Genomic DNA, 20,032 nt, shown 5'->3' with positions numbered 1-20,032 from the left:
CCTTAGTATACACGAGAGTGTAATGCATGTAGGCCTAAGAGTAGCATAGGGAAAATATAAGCGAATTTCTACAGGGACTATTAGGGAGAATTTATTGTATTTCGATATTTCTTAGTCAATGTTCGTTTATCAAAACGTACCTTATTAGTCGAAACCTGGCCAGTTTCCTCATCGACGGTAAACTTGGTTCCCTTTTGATTAGGCTGTTGTACAATCGAATATTTCACTTGACCGTTTACACCCTTGTCCTCGTCGGTAGCTTGCACCTTGATCACGTTGCTACCGTTCGGTGCGCCTTCCTCGACTTTCGGATTGTACATTCTGCAGTCTTTGAAGACCGGCTTGTTGTCGTTAACGTCCGTGATGAAGACAACGACGACAGCCGTGCTGGTGTGTATAGTCGACGGCCCATTCGGGCAACAAGCGCCATCGTCGAGAGCGGTTACATTTAGTTCGTATTTGTCCCTATCCAATGAGATGTTATTTCCATGAAGACGGATCACACCGGTGATCTCCTCGATCACAAACTGACCCGACGTGGTGTTACCACCAACGAATTTGAATCGCACGTTATCACCATCCTTATCCGATGCGACTACAGTCGTGACAAGGGTGTTGGGTCCAGCATTTTCATCCACGTTTGGTGTGTACACTTGCTGAGAAAACTTTGGCTCCTCGTCGTTTTTGTTTTTCGTGTAAATACGCACCGTCGCCGTACCCGTCTTTGGTGGCTCACCTAGAATAATGAATCGACGTCAGAAGGAAAATTGTGACAACGGTGCCGTAATATTTGTAAGCAAAGGCGTGTTGTTATTAAGGGGGTACTCTAGGGTGAACTTTTCGAAACAATTAATTATTTTGCAAATCCTTGAAAATAGATCTCTGGATTCGTACATCTGAAATGCTAAAATTAACGAAGTTATGGCTGGTTGAAAGACGCGACGACCTGACATCATTATCGATAAACTAAACTTTGAAGCCATTTTTCTGGAAACTGCGTTTTTCAGAAAGATTTTAATGATATCTCGAACTTACTTGATTAATTGATTGACAATTGTAAATACGAATTTAGTACAGGTCTTGCTACAGTCTCTATAAAAATCAATCGAAAATAAACCTTGTCGATTTGATTCCAAAAAGTTAATATGTTCTTTACAAAAAAAAAATTCTTAATGAAGGTAAAAACACGCGCACTTCATACTAGAATACCCTCTCAAAACTGTATTGCATTAACAAATGTATCTACGTTACATGTACAAATTGTACAACCGAACAATTTGCTCTTATTACATAGTCATAAACATCGTGTTCTCGTGTAGGGTTCGCATTGCCTCAATGGCTGTTAAAACAGGCTGCAATTAAAAATAACGTATTCATTTAAGAAAAGTAAGATAATGGTGAATAGTCGCAATTGTGATTCTGATGAACTCTAAATGTTTATTGCCTATAATATAATATATTAACACGTTCCGTGCGATGTGTACCACCGGTGGTACACGTTAAACTTGATCTTCAGACCACGTGTACCACCGGTGCTACACGCTGTCATATTTATTTAATGCGCTGAAAACATATATTTTTTGACGCATGTAATTCTGTAAAATATATTTCAACCGAAAAAATGATGCATTATACAAAATGCAGTATGGAACAAAACACATAAGTTTATTTATTTGTTATATATACAATAATTAATAATTACATTTAATATATCAACCTTTAGTCAAAATATCAAATGGCCTGAACGACAAGACAGGCAAAAATGGCTTGGCACGGAACGTGTTAAGCTGTATAAATTATAAATCTCTCACTTTACGATTTTTTAAACCTGGGAGGCAATCCTATTATCTTTGTTAATAAGAAAGTAAATTGATGGCTTTTTAAGTTAATAATCAAGGAACGAACAATTAAATTGAAAAATACATCGTCGCAGGAATTTTATTGAGAGAAACAGAAGCGTGTTTGTAATATTTCGAGCTAAATACGAATAAAACATAAAACACATCTTTCTTGACAATTTTTAATGAGCACTTGTAATATTTTAGATAGTGGACATGTTTCGCCACATTTCGAAGTTACTTATCCACGAAAACACGCAAGAATGAATCACTTTATTCGAATTCATTTTTATTTTATCTAGTTTCCCGAAGCCACTATGAATACGTTTGATTCTTTATCTCTTCCTACGAGATCTATTCTATTACGGCACAGCATAAACAAATAACTGTCCTATATTTCAACGCTTTTTTATGCCATCGTGTAAATGTTCACACTATTCAAGTCGTAGACTATATTTATCGTATTTTTGATATCCTACAGCAGATAGAATTGCAGATTACAGGGTGTTCCCGAGTTAAATCGTCAAACTTTAGGTATATATTTCGGAGTCTAAAACAAACATATTATTCCTCTGGAAATATACTCGCAAATGCTTTCTTCAAGAGGTATTTACTGCTATAGTTGTAAGACTTAATAATGTATGCCGTTAAAATAATTCAGGTTTATCACATAAATTACGAAAGAAAATGATTATATTTATTGTAATGACACTTATAAAAATAATCGTAATTTTCATATGTTATGGATAAACATTACATGTATGGATAACGGATAAAGTGGCTGACTAACGCTGTACATCTACAAAATTGTCAACAATTACTCAGAACTAATGATATATGCTTCGTTTGCAGTGCAAATAGCACCACAGTCATAACTGTCGATGTTGGTAACACGGTTATTTCAGTTATCCATTGCTAAACCTCGATAACTCTAGAAGTAAATGGACTGTTTATTTTGAAAGTGGTGTATATAAATATTTGACAATACAAAAATGTAAATTCATTATGTCAAGTCTGGGAATATTTCTACTAATTTATCAACATGTAATTTGAATATATAAATCTTGTTAAAATTTAACTAAAATAATGTATATTTACGGGCTGAAAACGAACTTACGCCATTTTTATAATTAGACAATTGTAAAAATCATTCAATTTCAATTATGAAAAATTAAATATCACTTGAAATATATTTCGTATTAATATAATTTTGTATATAAATTATAACAAGAATTAAAGTAGAAGTAGTAGTTTTTATTTTGGACGTTAATTATATTTATATGTTGTTATATTTGACACAAGTTACTATTATTTATTTATGCTCTTTATGTGGCAGTATTTTGCAATATTCATGATAAACAAGAACTGTATAAGGTAATAAATAACTGCTCCATATCCTTATATTTTTCATAGTTAATAGGTCTGGCATCGTTATACAAAGGCCCCGGAGCGATCCTTTCATATTTTTGCAGAATTCCTCAGCATATAGAAAATAAATCTAACATATAAAACTCCATGTTCTTCATCGATGTTTTATATACACTAATGTACAGTGCGCTATAGCAACACCTCATCCAACATATTTTCAGCCAGTTTACCCTTTCTCCATTAGTATTTTTTCTTAGCCATTTTTGAATTGTTTTATTGATTTTTTGTTGTAAAATAAATTAATTATTTTTTCTACGATGTTGTAGAACATCATAATAATCTTGTGGTGTGTCCAAAAAATTTTTCGTAATGCCTACTATCTGCGCCTATGGAAATTAGACTTATATCACTTTCATAATCAACTTAAAATTTCACAAAACATTGGTATTTTAAAAAATATTAGATATTAACTAGTTGTAAATAAAAAGTGTACACTAAATTAATCACAAATTATCGGATATTTCATTTTAAAAAAAATGAATTAGCATCATTTTCAAAATAAACGGTCCAAATATCTTTTGAAGGAAACATTTGTGAGTATATTTCGACACCAAAAATTTCTTGGTTTCAGAGTCCTAAATTCATACCTAAAGCTTGACAATTTAATACAGAAACACTCTCTATAACAGACTCAATATTTTTTAGAATTGCACACATATTCTATTGTAATGCTTTTTATCGTACAGGGAAATCTAAGGCGTGTGAAACTAGTTCGAATATTTCTATAAGGATAAAAATACCTTTGTCTTTAGCAGTGACAACGAATTCGTAATAAGCATTGTTGTTATCCGCATCGAGCTGCTTATTGTTAACTATGATCCCGTTCTTGTCGACGCTGAAATGATCGTCCGACACTAGATACTCTATTTCCGCGTTGGAGCCGGAATCCGCGTCGGCTGCTTTCACTTTTAGTATGCTTGATCCCAACGTTATGTCCTCGTCCACGTTGTGCGCTTGATAATCAGGCAGTTCGAATTTCGGCGCGTTGTCGTTCACATCCGACACTCGGATAGTTAACTGAAAATTACAGAAGGATTTCAATCGCACGAATATTGCACGAATTTTCATAATGTTGAAATAATAACAATTGGTTTTGATAAAGTCAGTCGAATAAAGTAGGGTTTAATAGCTAGATATTGCATTAGCTACTACATTTTATTAATAATAATTATGAACAAGCCACGCATTTTATTCCATTTTACAAATTTTGAAACAATCGTAATTTTATGTATACGTGTATATTATGAAACATATTGCACCTGCAAATATTTAATCAGTTGTAACGTTGCATCAGATCTAAGGAAAAGGTAGAAGAGCCGATGCAAAATATTGATTCATAATTATTTTCATATTTATATACTTGGTATTTATAATTATTTTATATTGATTTATAATTATTTTTAAAAAAGTTTTCGTCTGTCACACTAGACGCCCCTATTAGATAAAACTTCCTGCATATCTCTTGCAAGACAAAAATTGTGAATTTTTTTAATAACATATGAATATAGCCAAAGTTAAAGATCACAATTTAAGGAATCGTACATTAAAGAATATTAAAGCTCGTCTGTTTGACGGATGCCGTAAACCTAGTCTTAAAAGGTGACAAATGTTAAGGCGAGAAATAAACATGAGATACCTCGACTGCCGTAGAGAAGCCACCAGAATCCTCCGTAGCCGTTACCGTGAGGGTGTAAATATGGAGTTGACGAAGATCTTCGAAGTCCAGTTCCTTGGCAAGTTTCACGATACCAGAAGTCGGGCCAATATTGAATGTTCCTGCTGCACCTTGACCCTGGGCCTCCAATGTGTACCGAATCTCGCGATCAGCGAATGACTTTGCTTTCACCGATATGATGCTGCAATCAAATAGAAAATATCAAAATCCGCTGTATCTAACTTATTTATTTTAGTTACTTATTTCTACTACTCTTACATTAATCGAAAGGAAGTAACCAGCTGTAGTAGACAATATTGCGAATCGTTATAGTAATAGTAATGTTGTCATTAGCAAACGTTTATTTTCAAAGAAAAAGTAACCTTATTATATCCAGTTTGTATGAATTTTTATTTGAACGAAGTTGAATACCTATTCGAACACCTTTTAACCCCTTGCCATACTATGACGAGTCTGACTCGTGACGATGATTTCTAATAATGATCTGTTAAGTATGAATATTATTTTATTTCTCTTCATTTATTCCTTCCTTTCGTTATTAATGTTTAAGAATTGAAGTAAATGTAGGCACACTATAAATATCCATTTTATTTCTCCCCTAAGAAATTATTACAGTAAAAAATCATTTACGCTTTGTTATTGTGAAAGTGGAATAACATTTTTTCAAATTGAATAAGATAATTTGATTTCTTTGCGATATTAGAGGAGCTAATTTATAAGACGATTTTGTAAACATTTTTTAAAAATTATAAGTAGTCGAAATAACAAAAAAAATAAAAAACTGCGTCAGTTGTAGGTTACGGTAACATATGTGTAGGCATGCATGCTGAAAATTTTATCGAAATCGGTGGATGCGGATTCAAGCTACAAGCATGGAAAGATATAAACATCTTTTTATTGCTTACATTTTTGGGTTAAAATTGCCTAAAATCGAGAAGAACTACAATTTTGCGAGTTATATAATGTGAAAGAAGGATCTTAGTTATCAGAGTATATCAATATTTGATAGTGTTGTATACTTTACTTTAAATAAATTGTTTATCGTTTCTAATTGTATATAATAGACTAGTATGTCGCATAACAAAAATCGTCGATGGAACAAGACTTTTATTGTATCATAAAATAACTTATTTTCCGTTCAATTGTTCACTTTTCCAATGTCTGCAGCTAAAAGTCTCGATAGAAATTAGTTCACAGAAAGGAACAAAATATATTTTGTTCAAAGTAAAACTTCTTTTGTTACAAACATATATAGACATAAATATATAAAACTTATAGGAAGAAAATGTATACACACACGTATCTCATGAAAATGAACATCATACTACCACTTTTTTAACTATTCGTTCACATTTGTCTGATTGTAATTGCAAGGCGAAGGTAAGTAATAGTATGAAACAGTTTATTTTTATTTATGTTTACAGTATATGGTATATTTCTCAAAAATAGGAACGCAATATAATATTAATAGTTTTGCAAATAAACTAATAACCGGCAACAAGTACCAATTGTTTGCTATCATAGAACCTAGTTGTATAGTCTTCAAGCGGCAGAAAGGCACTTTTGTGTTTATATTCCTTCCCTTCTTTACTGACTGTTGTAATGGGGCAGCTAATGAGAGGGGGAATGTGAACACAGAGGTGACTTCGTGTTGCGCGAAGACTATACGATAACTCTTCTGAGGATAACGACGTGAAACTGCTCAACAAAGGAAAAGAATACAATATTATTCGTTTGTATGAAATATAATATAAGTCGTAAAGAAGTGGCAAAATTAAAAAGAAAACTTTGCATCAACAGCTTTGCATGAAAATCAGCAGAAAAGGGTATACCGCTATTGATTTCTGATATAAACCGTCGAAGATCGCAGCAAAAGAAGTTGATATGAATGCTACTGAATGGACCATTCGCCGATATTTCAATAGAATTTGTTCAAGCCATAAGAGACAGTACGTAAACCAGCTTCTTCGTATAAAAATATTAATTTCAGAGAAAAGTTCATACAAGAAGGAACAGAACTATACGGACTTGAATCTGATCCCGGTGTATTGGGCATTCGATAATAAAAAAATAATTCAATTAAATGATAAGTATAAAGCAGGTAACAAAGTTTGGCTAAGGATCTATAACGTGCTGGGGTTGTTTTAACATACAAGGGTTTTGAACTTTCAAGGATCGATGCAAATGTCTCGTATGGTGTAGCTTTCATGGAAAATGATGTAATTTCGCAAACAGAGTAGCGTTTCGAATCTAATGCGCAGGTATTGCCGTGGATCCGAAAGAAAAGTGATGCGTAACTTACTCGGAGTCTTTCTTCTGGTTTTCCGGTATTTCTGCCTCGTACGCGGTCATATAAAACTGCGGTGGGCGTTTTCCACCAACGATCGATAGCCGCTCCTCAGGAGTCGACTGGAAATGCTTCTCGTCCACGCGGCCGTTCTGATCCTCCGCTTTCACATACAGAACGTATTCCATGTCCAACTGAAACAAATCGTTCCCACGGGTGCGTACCACGCCGGTTCGTTCGTCTACCTCGAAACGGCCTCCAGCTGCGAGCAAAACATGTGTCACTTACTTTCCATTCGAATCATTTACCACCAATGCTTTATTGATATCTTCTAATAGAACTCTATTTCACCAGTGAATTCTCCGTTTACTAAAAATTCTATGTTTATGCTACACTGATTCCAAGTTATTGCCTAGGCAAGAAAGTAATTTCGGTTTGCATCAGTAGATAGCGTTACATTTGTTTCGATATTCTTTGTCAATGTCAGAATTTTTTTCTTTTGAGATTTGGTAGTCAATCACCTCTAGGTTGCTTTAGAAACAAATTCCGTGTTATTTTGTTTACAACTGTCAGTTTACGGTCAATTTTAATATGAAGCGCGAAAAGCAGCATTTTCGACACATTTCACTTTTTTATTTTCATAAAGGCAAAAAAGCGGTCGAGGCTCAGAAAGAGATATGTGAGGTTTATGGTGTTGATTGTTTAACAGAACGCACGTGTCAGAATCGGTTGAAAAAATTTCGTTCTAGAGATTTCTTATTGAAAGATGATCAACGTTCTGGTCGACCTTCCGAAGTTGATGATGACAAAATGAAAGCAATAATTGAATCGGATCGTCATATAACTGTGCGAGAGATTGCAAAACAGTTAAATGTATCACACGCAACAATTGAAAATCATACAAGACGCCTTGGACTTGTTAAGAAGCTCGATATTTGGGTTCCGCAAGAATTGAAAGGAATTCACCTAACACAACGAATCAATATTTGTGATACGCATTTCAAACGTAATGCAATCGACCATTTTTTGAAAAGAATTATCACTGGCGATGAAAAATGGATCGTCTACAATAATGTTAATCGAAAAAGATCATGGTCTAAGCATGATGAACCAGCACAAACCATATCAAAAGCTGAGTTGCATCAGAGAAAGATCATGCTGGCAATTTGGTGGGATTACAAAGGTGTTGTGTATTTCGAGCTGCTTCCAAACAACCGAACGATCGACTCAGATGTTTATTGCCAACAACTTGTGAAATTGGTGGAAGTAATCGAAGAGAAAAGGCCAGAATTGGCAAGTCGCAAAGGAATGCGCGACAATGCGAGGCCTCGCACATCTTTAACAACACGTACGAAACTATTGGAACTTGGTTGGGAAGTGATGTCGCATCCCCCATACAGCCCCGACCTTGCCCCATCGGATTATCATTTATTTCGAAGTTTGCAAAACTTCTTAAATGGTAAAAATTTCGGGCAATAACGGTGATCTCAAATCGCACTTGCTTGAGTTTCTTGCTGTTAAGGACCAGGAATTCTATGACCACGGCATTACGAAGTTAACAGAAAGATGGCAAAAGGTCATCGAACAGAATGGAAGATATTTCACTGATTAAAGTTCATTTTTTGGATAGAAGAAATTGAGTTTTATGTCACACTAAAAACCCGAAATTTCTTTCTTGCCAACTCAATAGAATATGTATCTCAGTCTAAATCGATATAGCAATCAATTTTGGTTAATGTAACATATAAGTACTTTTTATGAAAGGTGAAATATGTAATTATTCGTACCAACACTCTCGAGTTATAAGACATTTTCATTAGAATATAGTACGTTGCTATTGTTTAATGAGATATAAAACAGAATCTCCGTTATATAAATACTTGTTGTGCAAATAGTTTTATATTTTCTATTGCAATATCGTGTAACACAGTGGATACAAGATGTCCCAAAATGATGGTACTTCTGAAAAAATGAGAGGTTCCTGAGGTTATTTGAAGTAACTTTTTCGTTAGCCTAAATATAAACCGCGGTTTTATTTATGTGTTATTCACGAAAGAGACTGACCAGCGAGTGAGTAGACGAAGCTCAGTTCCGCTAATTGGCTCAGCCACCTCGCAACATTTAATCTCACCTCTTATTAATCACTGTTTCTCATTAATAACACATAAACAAAGCTGCGGATTGTATTTTCGCTAAAGAAAAAGTTACTTCATTACTCATTTTCCGGAAGTACCATAATCTTAGGACACCCTACGTAAGCAGACAATGTGTTTACTTGTTTCTGTAGAATGAAATTCATTTACACTGATTCAATTATTACTATTATTGTATTTTAAAATTTGTACGCTGTATACAAAATCTATAGATACAATAAATTATATTTATTTTATTTTATTTATCAAGTATCAAGTGAGATTGAGCCTTAACTATTTCTTGTTCTATTACGTGAAAATTCTCTCGCGTTAATAGGTTTCTCTCCGAATTATTTCATACAACCGAGATTCTGTTTTTGAAATATCTTTTAATAATTTCTGTATAACACTACTTTTACCAAAAGGTTTTGGAGGACATCTTGTAATAATTTTTGACAAGAAATTCTACGTTTAATATTTTCTATGCAATTACTTGTCGAAATTTGCTGTAGTAATGACAAAATTAATTCGATAAATTCTGCAATAGAAAATATCGGTAAAAATAGTGTCCAGATCGAAAATGCAATGCATTCGGGAAATTGGAGGTTTCCCATGTTCCCTAGGAAAGAAAATTGTGTTATAATGTTTGGTACGTACTCCGGTCTCGAACAATGAAGTAGTGAATACTGCCGTCACTGTCAGGATCTCTTGCTTGGAGGGTAAACACGTGAGTATTTGGCGGTGCATTCAACTGCACCACCGTTTGCATTGGCAGAGGCCGATTTATGAAGTACGGCGGTTCATCGTTAACGTCCTTCATGTTGATAATGACACGCTGATTGTCCGTGTCTGCAATTGTCGATCGATTATTGATATGCATTCGCAACGTGCGCACACGTTCACTGAAAGTGGTGGATAGTGCTTGGAGGCGGTGACCCAACAGTATTTCACATGATCGCGCTTACAGCTTGACCTTTGGCTCCGATCGATTCAAAGCTCTTGATGGGAAATTTCCCAATGTAAAGCTTCTAATGCATACATATATCTTCCTATTGGCATGCGTCAACGTTGTAACTCGACTACTTCATAACGAGCTCCGTTATATTATATTTTCGGAGATCGAAATTGTGCGGGTCGAAATTCCCTGCACCAAAGTTCTAATCAGTAATACATACAGAATAAACTCGCGTTCGTGTGGACGAGCTAATGTGAGATTGATATTTGCAAGACCGAATTTTTATAGGATAAATATTTTGTTCCATATTTCATAGAAAAATCTCCTTTTTGTATGAGAAGTAACTTGAACTCGGCGGTCTGTAAACTTGAAATATTTTTGCTCCGCTAAGAGTTGAAATAAAACTTATTTTCCAGATTCACAGTTGTTGATAAAATTACCAACTACCATTGATAAAACTACCAAGTATTCCATTAATTATTCGAACGAGATTTTATTATATATGCTGTCATCTTCGAAAGATTTTATTATTCCAAATTGTATGAATTTAATTTTCAAAATGCATAGTGTGTGAAAGCAATTTTTCGGACAACAGTAAACGCTCGGATAACAAGCATGCGGTATTGTTCAAACTGGGTTCGTTAATTTCAACGTGTTATTGATTTTTTTTCGCCAATTTGTTTACAACAGCGCTAACATGCTTTCGGAACCGATTTATCGCCATGTATTCCAGTAATATAATATGCCAGGAAAAACATGATTTGAATTATCAATTTACATCACTTTCTGTCACCGCCTGTAAACATTATCGATCCAGGAAACAGCACACCAGGTTGCAGGCTCTCCATCGAAAAAGCATCTAATTCGAACGCACGAAACTAATTGCTTCATACCGCGTTAACTACCCAACTACCAAAGCTGTTATTAAATTGCATTTTCTTTTTACTTTGTTAATGCACCAATAAGTGATTCACTAATTAATATAGCTCAATGAGCGTTATCTCTGCAAGGGAGAAATCTCTGTTGAAATTGCAAAAATCCACGTGATACAATTTAATAAATAAATTTTACAAAATGCTAAAGAAAATGTGTTATTTTTTCACTGATCTTCCACATTTTCTCCTGAGATCTCATTATTTCTCGACAGATTGTTTCGAACAATTAAATTGAAACTATCGTACTATCTCATAGTTTCAGAAAGCACATAATCTTTTTATTAGGGAACTTGACGTGTAAAATTACACGACTGTACGTTTCGTTTTCACACTGCCACGATTCTAATAATTAAGCTGCAAATCCTTGTGCAAAATCAAAATCTTATATCGGTTGCAAAAGCCAAGTTTAGTAAATGTAAAGTAATACAAGACTAACCTTCTATTTTTATTATTCTTTTTACTGTTTTATATTTCGTTCGCTCATTTTTGGCACAAATACAATCTGCGGCCTATTAATGACTAATATTTTTGGACGAAATTTTTGAAAAACGATACTTCAAGGGAAGTACTTTCAGGAAGCAATCTCTCGTTTACGCTATAGGATAGATGTCGGAGTTTCCCTGTCTGTCTCACCTTCTGTACCCCCACACTAAAAACGTATACATAAATGTAGAAATTGATGCGTGCATATACATCGAGCAATACATCAATAATATTACATACTGATAGGCGAACATGATACAAAAAATACGGACCATTAATTTATATATAAAACGTTTCTTTTTCTATACGTTTTTAATTCAAGGGCACACAAATTGGAAAAAGCGCGGAAACTGGGACATATAGTATATCCTACTCTAATTACGCGTGATTTTTCGGGTATGCAAACAAGTAAGCGGTCAGAGAATATAAATATGCCTAGATAGCTCGTAGAAACGACATTCAAGGGCCCTAAATTCACACGCTTATCAAGCGGGACCGCTGTAAAATAAAAAAGCTAGCTACTGGATTATTTTCGTCATCGTAAAACATAGTGAAGTACATATTGGTGCATTTGGTAGGTAGAATGTTGCAGGAAAATCGTACTGTAAAACCTTGATTATTCCAAGATCGTCTGTAACGAAATATTTTATAAATAATTCCATTAAACAAAAGCGTTGAAACAGACTTTTAGCAATTTTCTACAATTTCTACTCCAGTTTTTTCATACTTCTCACAACGATCCGTTAACCGGATGATTAATGTTACAATTATGCTAAACACACATTTTCGAGGTTTCGTATTACGACAAGTTTTCTCTTGTTAGCGCCGCATGCTTTTCCTCTCTTGTTAGCGTGTTTTTATTTCTACCCTGCCGTGACACATCCAACGGCACTCCTCTTCGCCTCTGACCACAAAACGTCGTCGGATAGCCAGCAAGCAGGAAGCTGCGTTTACATTTTACGGATCATGCGACACTGACAAGGGAACAGTGTGTCGCGCATGCCTTTATTTTCACTTTTCCTCACTTATGTAGTGATATTGGTTCGTTATTAGCAAATTTCAAAATAATTATTTCGACATCAATTTCTAATACAGTTTCTAATTTCAGGATAACCTTTTGTAACGTAGAAAAATCACTGAAACACTGTTACGCGTTGAAATCGAATTAACAACTGGAGCGCAGACTTTTGTAAATTTAAAAATTGTTCAATATTGCATACTCTATTATAATATCTTTGAAATATATTTCTCTTTATATCAAAATCATTTATAATCTTTGAGAATCATTTATTATATATTATGTCTTCAACGAATTATTTTAATATGTATGATTAATGTTCTAATAATCGATCGGTATTGCAATAATCAAGATTCTACTGCAGAAACGTATCGATATATACAAAATACACACAGACATAATAGACTCCAATACAATGCGCGTTCCTGTAACGCAAATTTGCATATAATCTTAATGCAACAAATATAAATATAAGCTAATATACAGTTTAATATAAAAATAAACTAATTGTAGACTTTCTTTTTTACGATATGAACAGTAACTAATTATATCTACGTAATGAAATCGTTAAATCACATCTTCTGCTGATTTATATGGAGTAAAACTGTTTCGTTTATACAAATTCCTAATACGAATTTTTACAAAAAAAGACGCGCAATTAATGGCGCTGTACGGGAGTCTACTAGAAAACATGAAATATGAATATGAAATATCGTTACTAACATTGAAATCCTGTGGTGATGAAAGCCGGCGATGCGGAAAGAAAACATTCGTTATTAGTACAAGTGATGTGAAAGCACAGTATAGTTATGAATTGCATGGAAAGCAAGAGCAGATCCAAGGTCTGCGTAAAAGGTAGCATATTTTTGGCTTTGATAAATATCAAAGGTAAAACGAGTTCGAACATGCTTTTAAATTCAAGTACAGTGTCTTCGAATAACTAAATTGGAAATGATTTTAATATGATAATTTCGTTGGACAACCGTGGACGAAATAATTCATAAAAGTTTCTGTTCCGAGCGCGGCTCGAGGTGAACATTGTATTTTAACCTGCAAATAGAAATCAGTGACATAAGAACACTTTTTATAGCAGTGGAACGAGGTAGAATGAAAAGAAAAACGAGATGAGAAATTTTGTTTGAAAAATAAGATGAAATTTGAGCGAACGTAATTGTAATATATGCGTAATAATTGCGAGAGCAACGTTTGAATGGAACGGAATGCGTAATTGAATGCTTCCGGCCCTTTCGTGCGTAACGCGCGTCCCGCGTTTTTCGTTCTGCCCGCCGAAACTGTAATTAGCATGGAACTCACGATACGAAGCGAATGCTCGAACAGTCGGGCATTTCAAAAGGAAATTGTATCCACGTGCGAGCCCCGCGCGCGCCGGAAGTCATCGCTGCATATTTCTTGCCGCGTTTCCCTTACTCTGCACAGTGTACACCCGGCTTTGCGGGTTCCCCCTTTCGGCACGCTTCCCATTCGAGTACGTGTGTGTTAGTGGATCATTTCACGTATACAGAGTGATTCACCTAACTCGGCTACTTTCATACTTTTCAAGGAAATTTTTCCTTTCGACGAACCACCAAATAATTATTACTCCTCTTCGGAGTTGTTTCGCCAATCGTCTGTTTAAATGATATATAGCAGAGTCTCCCTTATCCGAACATTTAGTTTTACAATATTTTGCTACTCAAACGATTCACTATTTAATCATCGTATTATTTATATACATTATTGCCTGGTAAGATATTAGTGAGTAAGAGATTCTGAGCTCTATTTAAATTGATTAATAATACGTAACTATCAAATTAATATACAGAACGTTACAAACGAAGCAGATCACTCAAAAATATATTCGTTATTTTTGGAAATATTGAAAATACTATTAAAGAAAATTGTTCATACCAGGGGATCTAGGATATGGCAGTAATACTTTATCTTGCAACTGGAGAATTTTTACAAATTTTATGGCCAGCTTCACTATTTTGTTAAGAATCATATACTCTTTTATACATTAATTGATGTGGCTCGACGTGTTTTATAAGGAGGTATTGATCTATATATGTAAAAAGAATGACTGATTTCGCGAATATACATATTTTCTCATTTTGGTGGACGTGATACGCTCCTATAGCATATTGTTTGTTTTCACATTACGCATAACACGTTCCAGCACCACTTTAAAGACAATTCTCTAATGAATGCGTCCCATGTGAAAGAGGAATTTCATAGCCGTCCGTTCTCTGGACTTGGCGTTGCTTGATTACACCACTTCAGGGCACAAAAACAAAAGGAGTTCATCGGCAGTCACTAATGACACTTAGCTCTCATTCATCTCTTTTCTTCTCAACTTAATTTTTCCCATTGCGACCGCATAATATAACCGCAAAAAATCAATATACCAGAAATATAAATAAATTGCATTTTCAAATTCGTTGGTTGGCTCTGGCGTTATTTTTACGAAAGTATTGAAAAATGTGTCAAATTAGCGGAAGCGACGTCATAAATTCTCTGTTTGAAATTTTTGTTAAATTTAGTCACACGAGATAAAATTAAAATACAATTCTTTACATTGTTTTCAAATCCCAATATTATGCATATTAATCTTTTCGGAGCCTGTGAAAAAATGCGCATTTGTGCAATTGTCAGAAAGGTCGGATAAACATTCAAATTGTACAATAACGTATGTATCATTAAAATTTATGACATTTGGAGCATTATTTATATACATTAATTTTCTCGAAGGACAGGTTGATATGACTTTAGTAATACTGCATGTAATTTATGTGCTTATCAATTAAACAGGAAAAGAAATGTAAACCATAATATTACAATTTCAGGTAATTATAATGAAAATGTAAAGTTTAAATGACGGTATATAATATGAATAATGTAGCTGATTTATTGATTTTTATGTTACCACTGCAACATTAAGGAAGTTATGGATTTTTTTTCAATATCAATAAAGTAAATAATTATACCAATTTTTTCATCAACATCTAAAATTATTACTTATTCAAGAAGAAAATACTGTAATTTTTGTATTAACTTTCAATGTTGCTCTTAAAAAATGATTTTGTTGTCAACATAATATTTATACTTTAGTAGTGTTTTGGGTCTGTTAAGATTCTATCAGAAGATAGAAGATATTCAACTTTATATCAGCATTTTCGTCATTGGCTACTAGTGATTGTTTGCGAAATGTCGAATTTTCGTCATGCGGACGAATATATGTTAATAGTTTCTTGAATACATCTAATTGTGATAAATGAAATAGAAACTGATTTTTTGAAAAATATCACACGAAAATAGCAATCTTAATTTAATCCCGAGTCCTGTACCCGTGTTTTTACCGTCATAACTCTGACATAAATATCGCAAGAGGATATAAAAAATATAGAAATTGTTCTTACTGTTTAGAGAACTCTCTGCCTATATAGTGTGTCAAAAGTAACTAAATGTTTTTTGAAATATTTTTCATATCTGTACCTATTTTCTAGTGAATTTGACGGTGTAGCTGTGAAGTGTGATTTTGCCTTTTGAACTTGTAATGTAGCAAGCTAACCATAAATGTTGCCACGAATTTATGAAAAAAAATATGACAGCAATGAAGTTGTCTAGTCCAACGATGTTCCGAAACATCGTAAAGGTTTGAATTGGAGTTATTCGATCAAGAGAAGTAAATCAGGTTCTGAATTGAAATTGTGGTTTCCGGTCGGCACGGTGCTTCTCGACGGGTAGGAAATCAACAGATCGATTCGAGGCGTCGCACAGTGTGGCAAAACAAAGCCTCGCACTATGAAAATGTAAAACGCAAATATTCTTCTATGACGATATCAGATCTTGTTAACTTATTATATGCTTGCGTATACGTACACGTTATATCGTAAGTAAGAGAATGTCAATAATTTTTCAGGCGATGCCTAATTATTTACAACTTTGTGTTAACATATCTCAAATACGTCACAAAATATCGCCAAATTGAAATAGTTACTAATTTGTTGTTTGTTATATTATAAAAATCTGAAAAGTTTTTGTATTTTGGGTCGCAATGAGATACGTTAATTTGTATTTGACCTAAAAAATGATTGATATTCTCTTACTTACTTTAATGAGATATACGTATCCATAAGTTTATAATAATTTCACAAGATTTGATTTCGTTATACGAAAATATCTGAATTTCATATTTTTGTTCCGCGTAGCCGCACAGTGCGTCGCGTTGACACGAAAAGAGAACGTATAACGATTACCGACAGATTGTAAAGGCTTGTAATTATAACTGTTAATTATTATTAACTTAGATATCTGGCCTAAATCTCAGTTATTTACTACAAAGTAAGTTTATTGGAAGCAGAGCCGTTATTAGAATGAATCAGTATGTATACGCATTCTGTGTAAGTACATCTTTACATATAGTTGTAACCTATAATGAACTTTACCAGAAGATACGACATGGCGATAAGTATATTTGAAGTTATGTAAGTTGTTCACGGATCAAATCGATTAAGTCTACTTTCTGAATTGTTGTACATGTTAGCATGATTGCATTTGCTTTATTTTATATTTTAATGCTTTACATGAACATCTTTAATGCTATGCTGAACCCCATGAAATAAGGAATACTTTTTGACATCGAAGTACTAAACAATTTATCGGCATACATATATTATATTAGACAATTTATTAATACTGACGTTGTTAGATGAAAACTACATCTGTAATAATATATAAATTACATAATTTGATGTACTACTCCATAATTTTTCCCAACTTTTCCTTTTCTAGAGTTGATTGATTTGGCAAATGAAAGGCTCATACGCAGTAGGAGACATAGTACAGTGACAGACAAAAGTTTGTCACGCAATGCCTTTTTAAAACTGGACTAAATGATTTGAATTTTTAGTAGATGTTGGAGAGACTAGTTTACAATTCACTGACTAAAATAATTCTTAATTTTGCTATTGCTTGCAACGACAAACAATGATTCGTTCTTTAATTCTTTTCATTTGTCCTTATAACAAAAATTTTAAAATGCGTTTTGTAAACCTCGGTAACTTATAATATGCATGTTGAAAACATCGTCGGAATTGGATGACATGTTATTAGCTATAAACAATTAATCCTCGCACATTGCAGTTTGACCCGCAAGCGATAAAACACCAGTTTCCAACGCAAATTTTATTATGAGTAAAAGAACCCTGCAGTCTTCCGAGAGTGACGAAAATTACAGCTTTGACCCGATTTTTAACACTATTTTAACGCCTGAAAGTTGATAGTGTTTACAGGGAAATAAGTTTCGCAAAAAGTGGAGTAAGTGACGTATGCGCTGGGAGTCCTGTACAATAGCGTGGCGCATCTTTTGATTGGCCATTACAATTTTGAATTACAATCATATAGAGGCACTACGTCGCGTAGCGATCGTCATTTACAATTACAATGTTTACGCGATAGACACGTCACGTCGCTGTTTACCCCATTCTATTTGAATTCACCCCACTCCTTGCGTAACTTATTACCCTACGAACACTGAGTTTGACTCAACATGAGCCGATTTCAATACAATTTTCAGTTTGCATGTAAGTTACCGAGATCTACGAAACATATGTTTGAAATTTTCAGGATTAGGTGGTTAATTAAACAACAAGATGCCTTCTTTATTCTTCTTCGTCATTTCAAATAATAGCAAAATTTGAAAAAATGTACTTTGATCATTGTACACTAACCGGTCTCTTTAATATCTCCGAGAAATTGAAATCATCAATCCGGTTTTAACCCCTTGCACTATGACTGCTTTCATGTTGCGTTGATTAGCACTTACTTGTCTTTAATATTTTCCTCAATAGGACCAGATAATTTTTGCTTTTTGTATTGCCTTTCTTTACTTCCATTTCTAGACTTTGATAATAGACAAAATTTAATTTGATTTCGATTTAAAATAAATTAATGATATTTATATATAAGTAGATGTCTTGTGGAATCTTTATCACGAGTCTGAGTCGTTATTATAGAGCAAAGGGTTAAAGAACTCGTTGTGTCTTGAAGGTGTACCAATACATTCGTCTTCCACTACACATCCCATTCGAATTACTGTTCTTATATATCTGACCTGTGCAGAGAGGATTCTGATCGGGTTCTCCAGTACAGAAACACCCGGGGCATAATTCTGAGGTCAAAATTGGTATACATAGGCGAAGATTGATCTGGGTCAAGATTGGCGTCAGTCTAGATTGGTCTACATTCTACCTCTATGTCAAGACTGACCTAGCTTACCCGTAGATCCCGACTACATCTGTCGAAATATCGCGTGCAATGCCTCTCCCTCAACCACATTAATAAAAAATCAAAGCAAGGCTATGAATCAGTCGTCGATCGGTTATTTATGCGTTGCAAGAGTCATTAGATTACATAGATTTCTGATGATTATATCATTTTGTAGGTTCACGTTAACTGAACTAGTATACAGAGTGTACCAGTTATCATTAGGCATGGTCCTTATGAACATTACATCCATAAAGTAGAATAAGTAAAGATTGTTTCCTTGAAGCTTTCTTTATGAAACAATAAAGATCGAAAATTTGCGGCATATGTATGCGATTCCATGGAAATAACTAACTTTATCATTTGTCTTGTTGTATTTAAGGCAAACAATTTAACACATGACGGTCTCAAACTGTTCCGCTATTCCTGAACCAAGTGAAAAAAAAATCTTTTCTTTAGTAACACTGTTAAGTAAAATTTTTTTTCTTTCCTATTTCCAAAATTTTAATTTTCGAAAATAAATATTATTATATCCGTCTCTTTAGTATTTTTCTTACGTAGCTGCCAAAGTGAAGAAATCTATAATTCTCTACACCTGTCCGTTACATATTATTACATTACCGATTTAAATCATCATTTACTTAGTATTGAAATCAACAAGAAGAGACAACAATTAGGTCCAATGATGATCTCAAAAATGGCACAGCCAGAGATGATGGTATCCAATCGATAGTAGGTGGGGACCACGAGAAGGTGGTCAGTAAATCGATGATAGGTGTGATAACGTCACGGTGGACAAACATACAGAAAACAGTCTTTGAGTCGACTCACAGTTAATTGCAAATATAGAATTACGTTAAGCGTTCTTCTGTTTTACAATAACAAAACTATTCACCGATGAAGACAGCCGAAAGCCTGATCAATGTATGAGAAAATCGTAACAATATGTAAAGAGGACTGGTGCGTATAAATTTTAATAGATGTACATATTTAATAAAAAAAAGTGAGGGCTTCCGA

General features: G+C 34.0%; 1 protein-coding gene across 2 annotated transcripts in view; it reads right to left on the bottom strand.

Moving 5' to 3' along the window:
* The window catches only part of LOC144476690 (neural-cadherin), a 573,745-nt gene that overhangs the window by 447,054 nt on the left and 106,659 nt on the right, over nucleotides 1-20,032 (bottom strand). Inside the window, exons 4-8 of one of the 2 annotated variants that reach the window (XM_078193815.1) lie at nucleotides 10,018-10,209; nucleotides 7,244-7,490; nucleotides 4,903-5,122; nucleotides 4,007-4,283; nucleotides 141-736 (exon numbers count right to left, since the gene is read on the bottom strand). In XM_078193815.1, coding sequence (XP_078049941.1) covers nucleotides 141-736; nucleotides 4,007-4,283; nucleotides 4,903-5,122; nucleotides 7,244-7,490; nucleotides 10,018-10,209 — 1,532 coding nt within the window. Of the gene's footprint in view, nucleotides 1-140; nucleotides 737-4,006; nucleotides 4,284-4,902; nucleotides 5,123-7,243; nucleotides 7,491-10,017; nucleotides 10,210-20,032 lie in introns of those variants that run through there. The other variant, XM_078193813.1, reaches the window with a different exon arrangement.

Source organism: Augochlora pura, chromosome 11 (assembly GCF_028453695.1).
Source record: "Augochlora pura isolate Apur16 chromosome 11, APUR_v2.2.1, whole genome shotgun sequence".
In the NCBI taxonomy this organism is placed as follows: Eukaryota; Metazoa; Arthropoda; class Insecta; order Hymenoptera; family Halictidae; genus Augochlora; species Augochlora pura.
The sequence above is the reverse complement of the archived record's forward strand: the minus strand, read 5'-3'. Positions and strand labels throughout refer to the sequence as shown.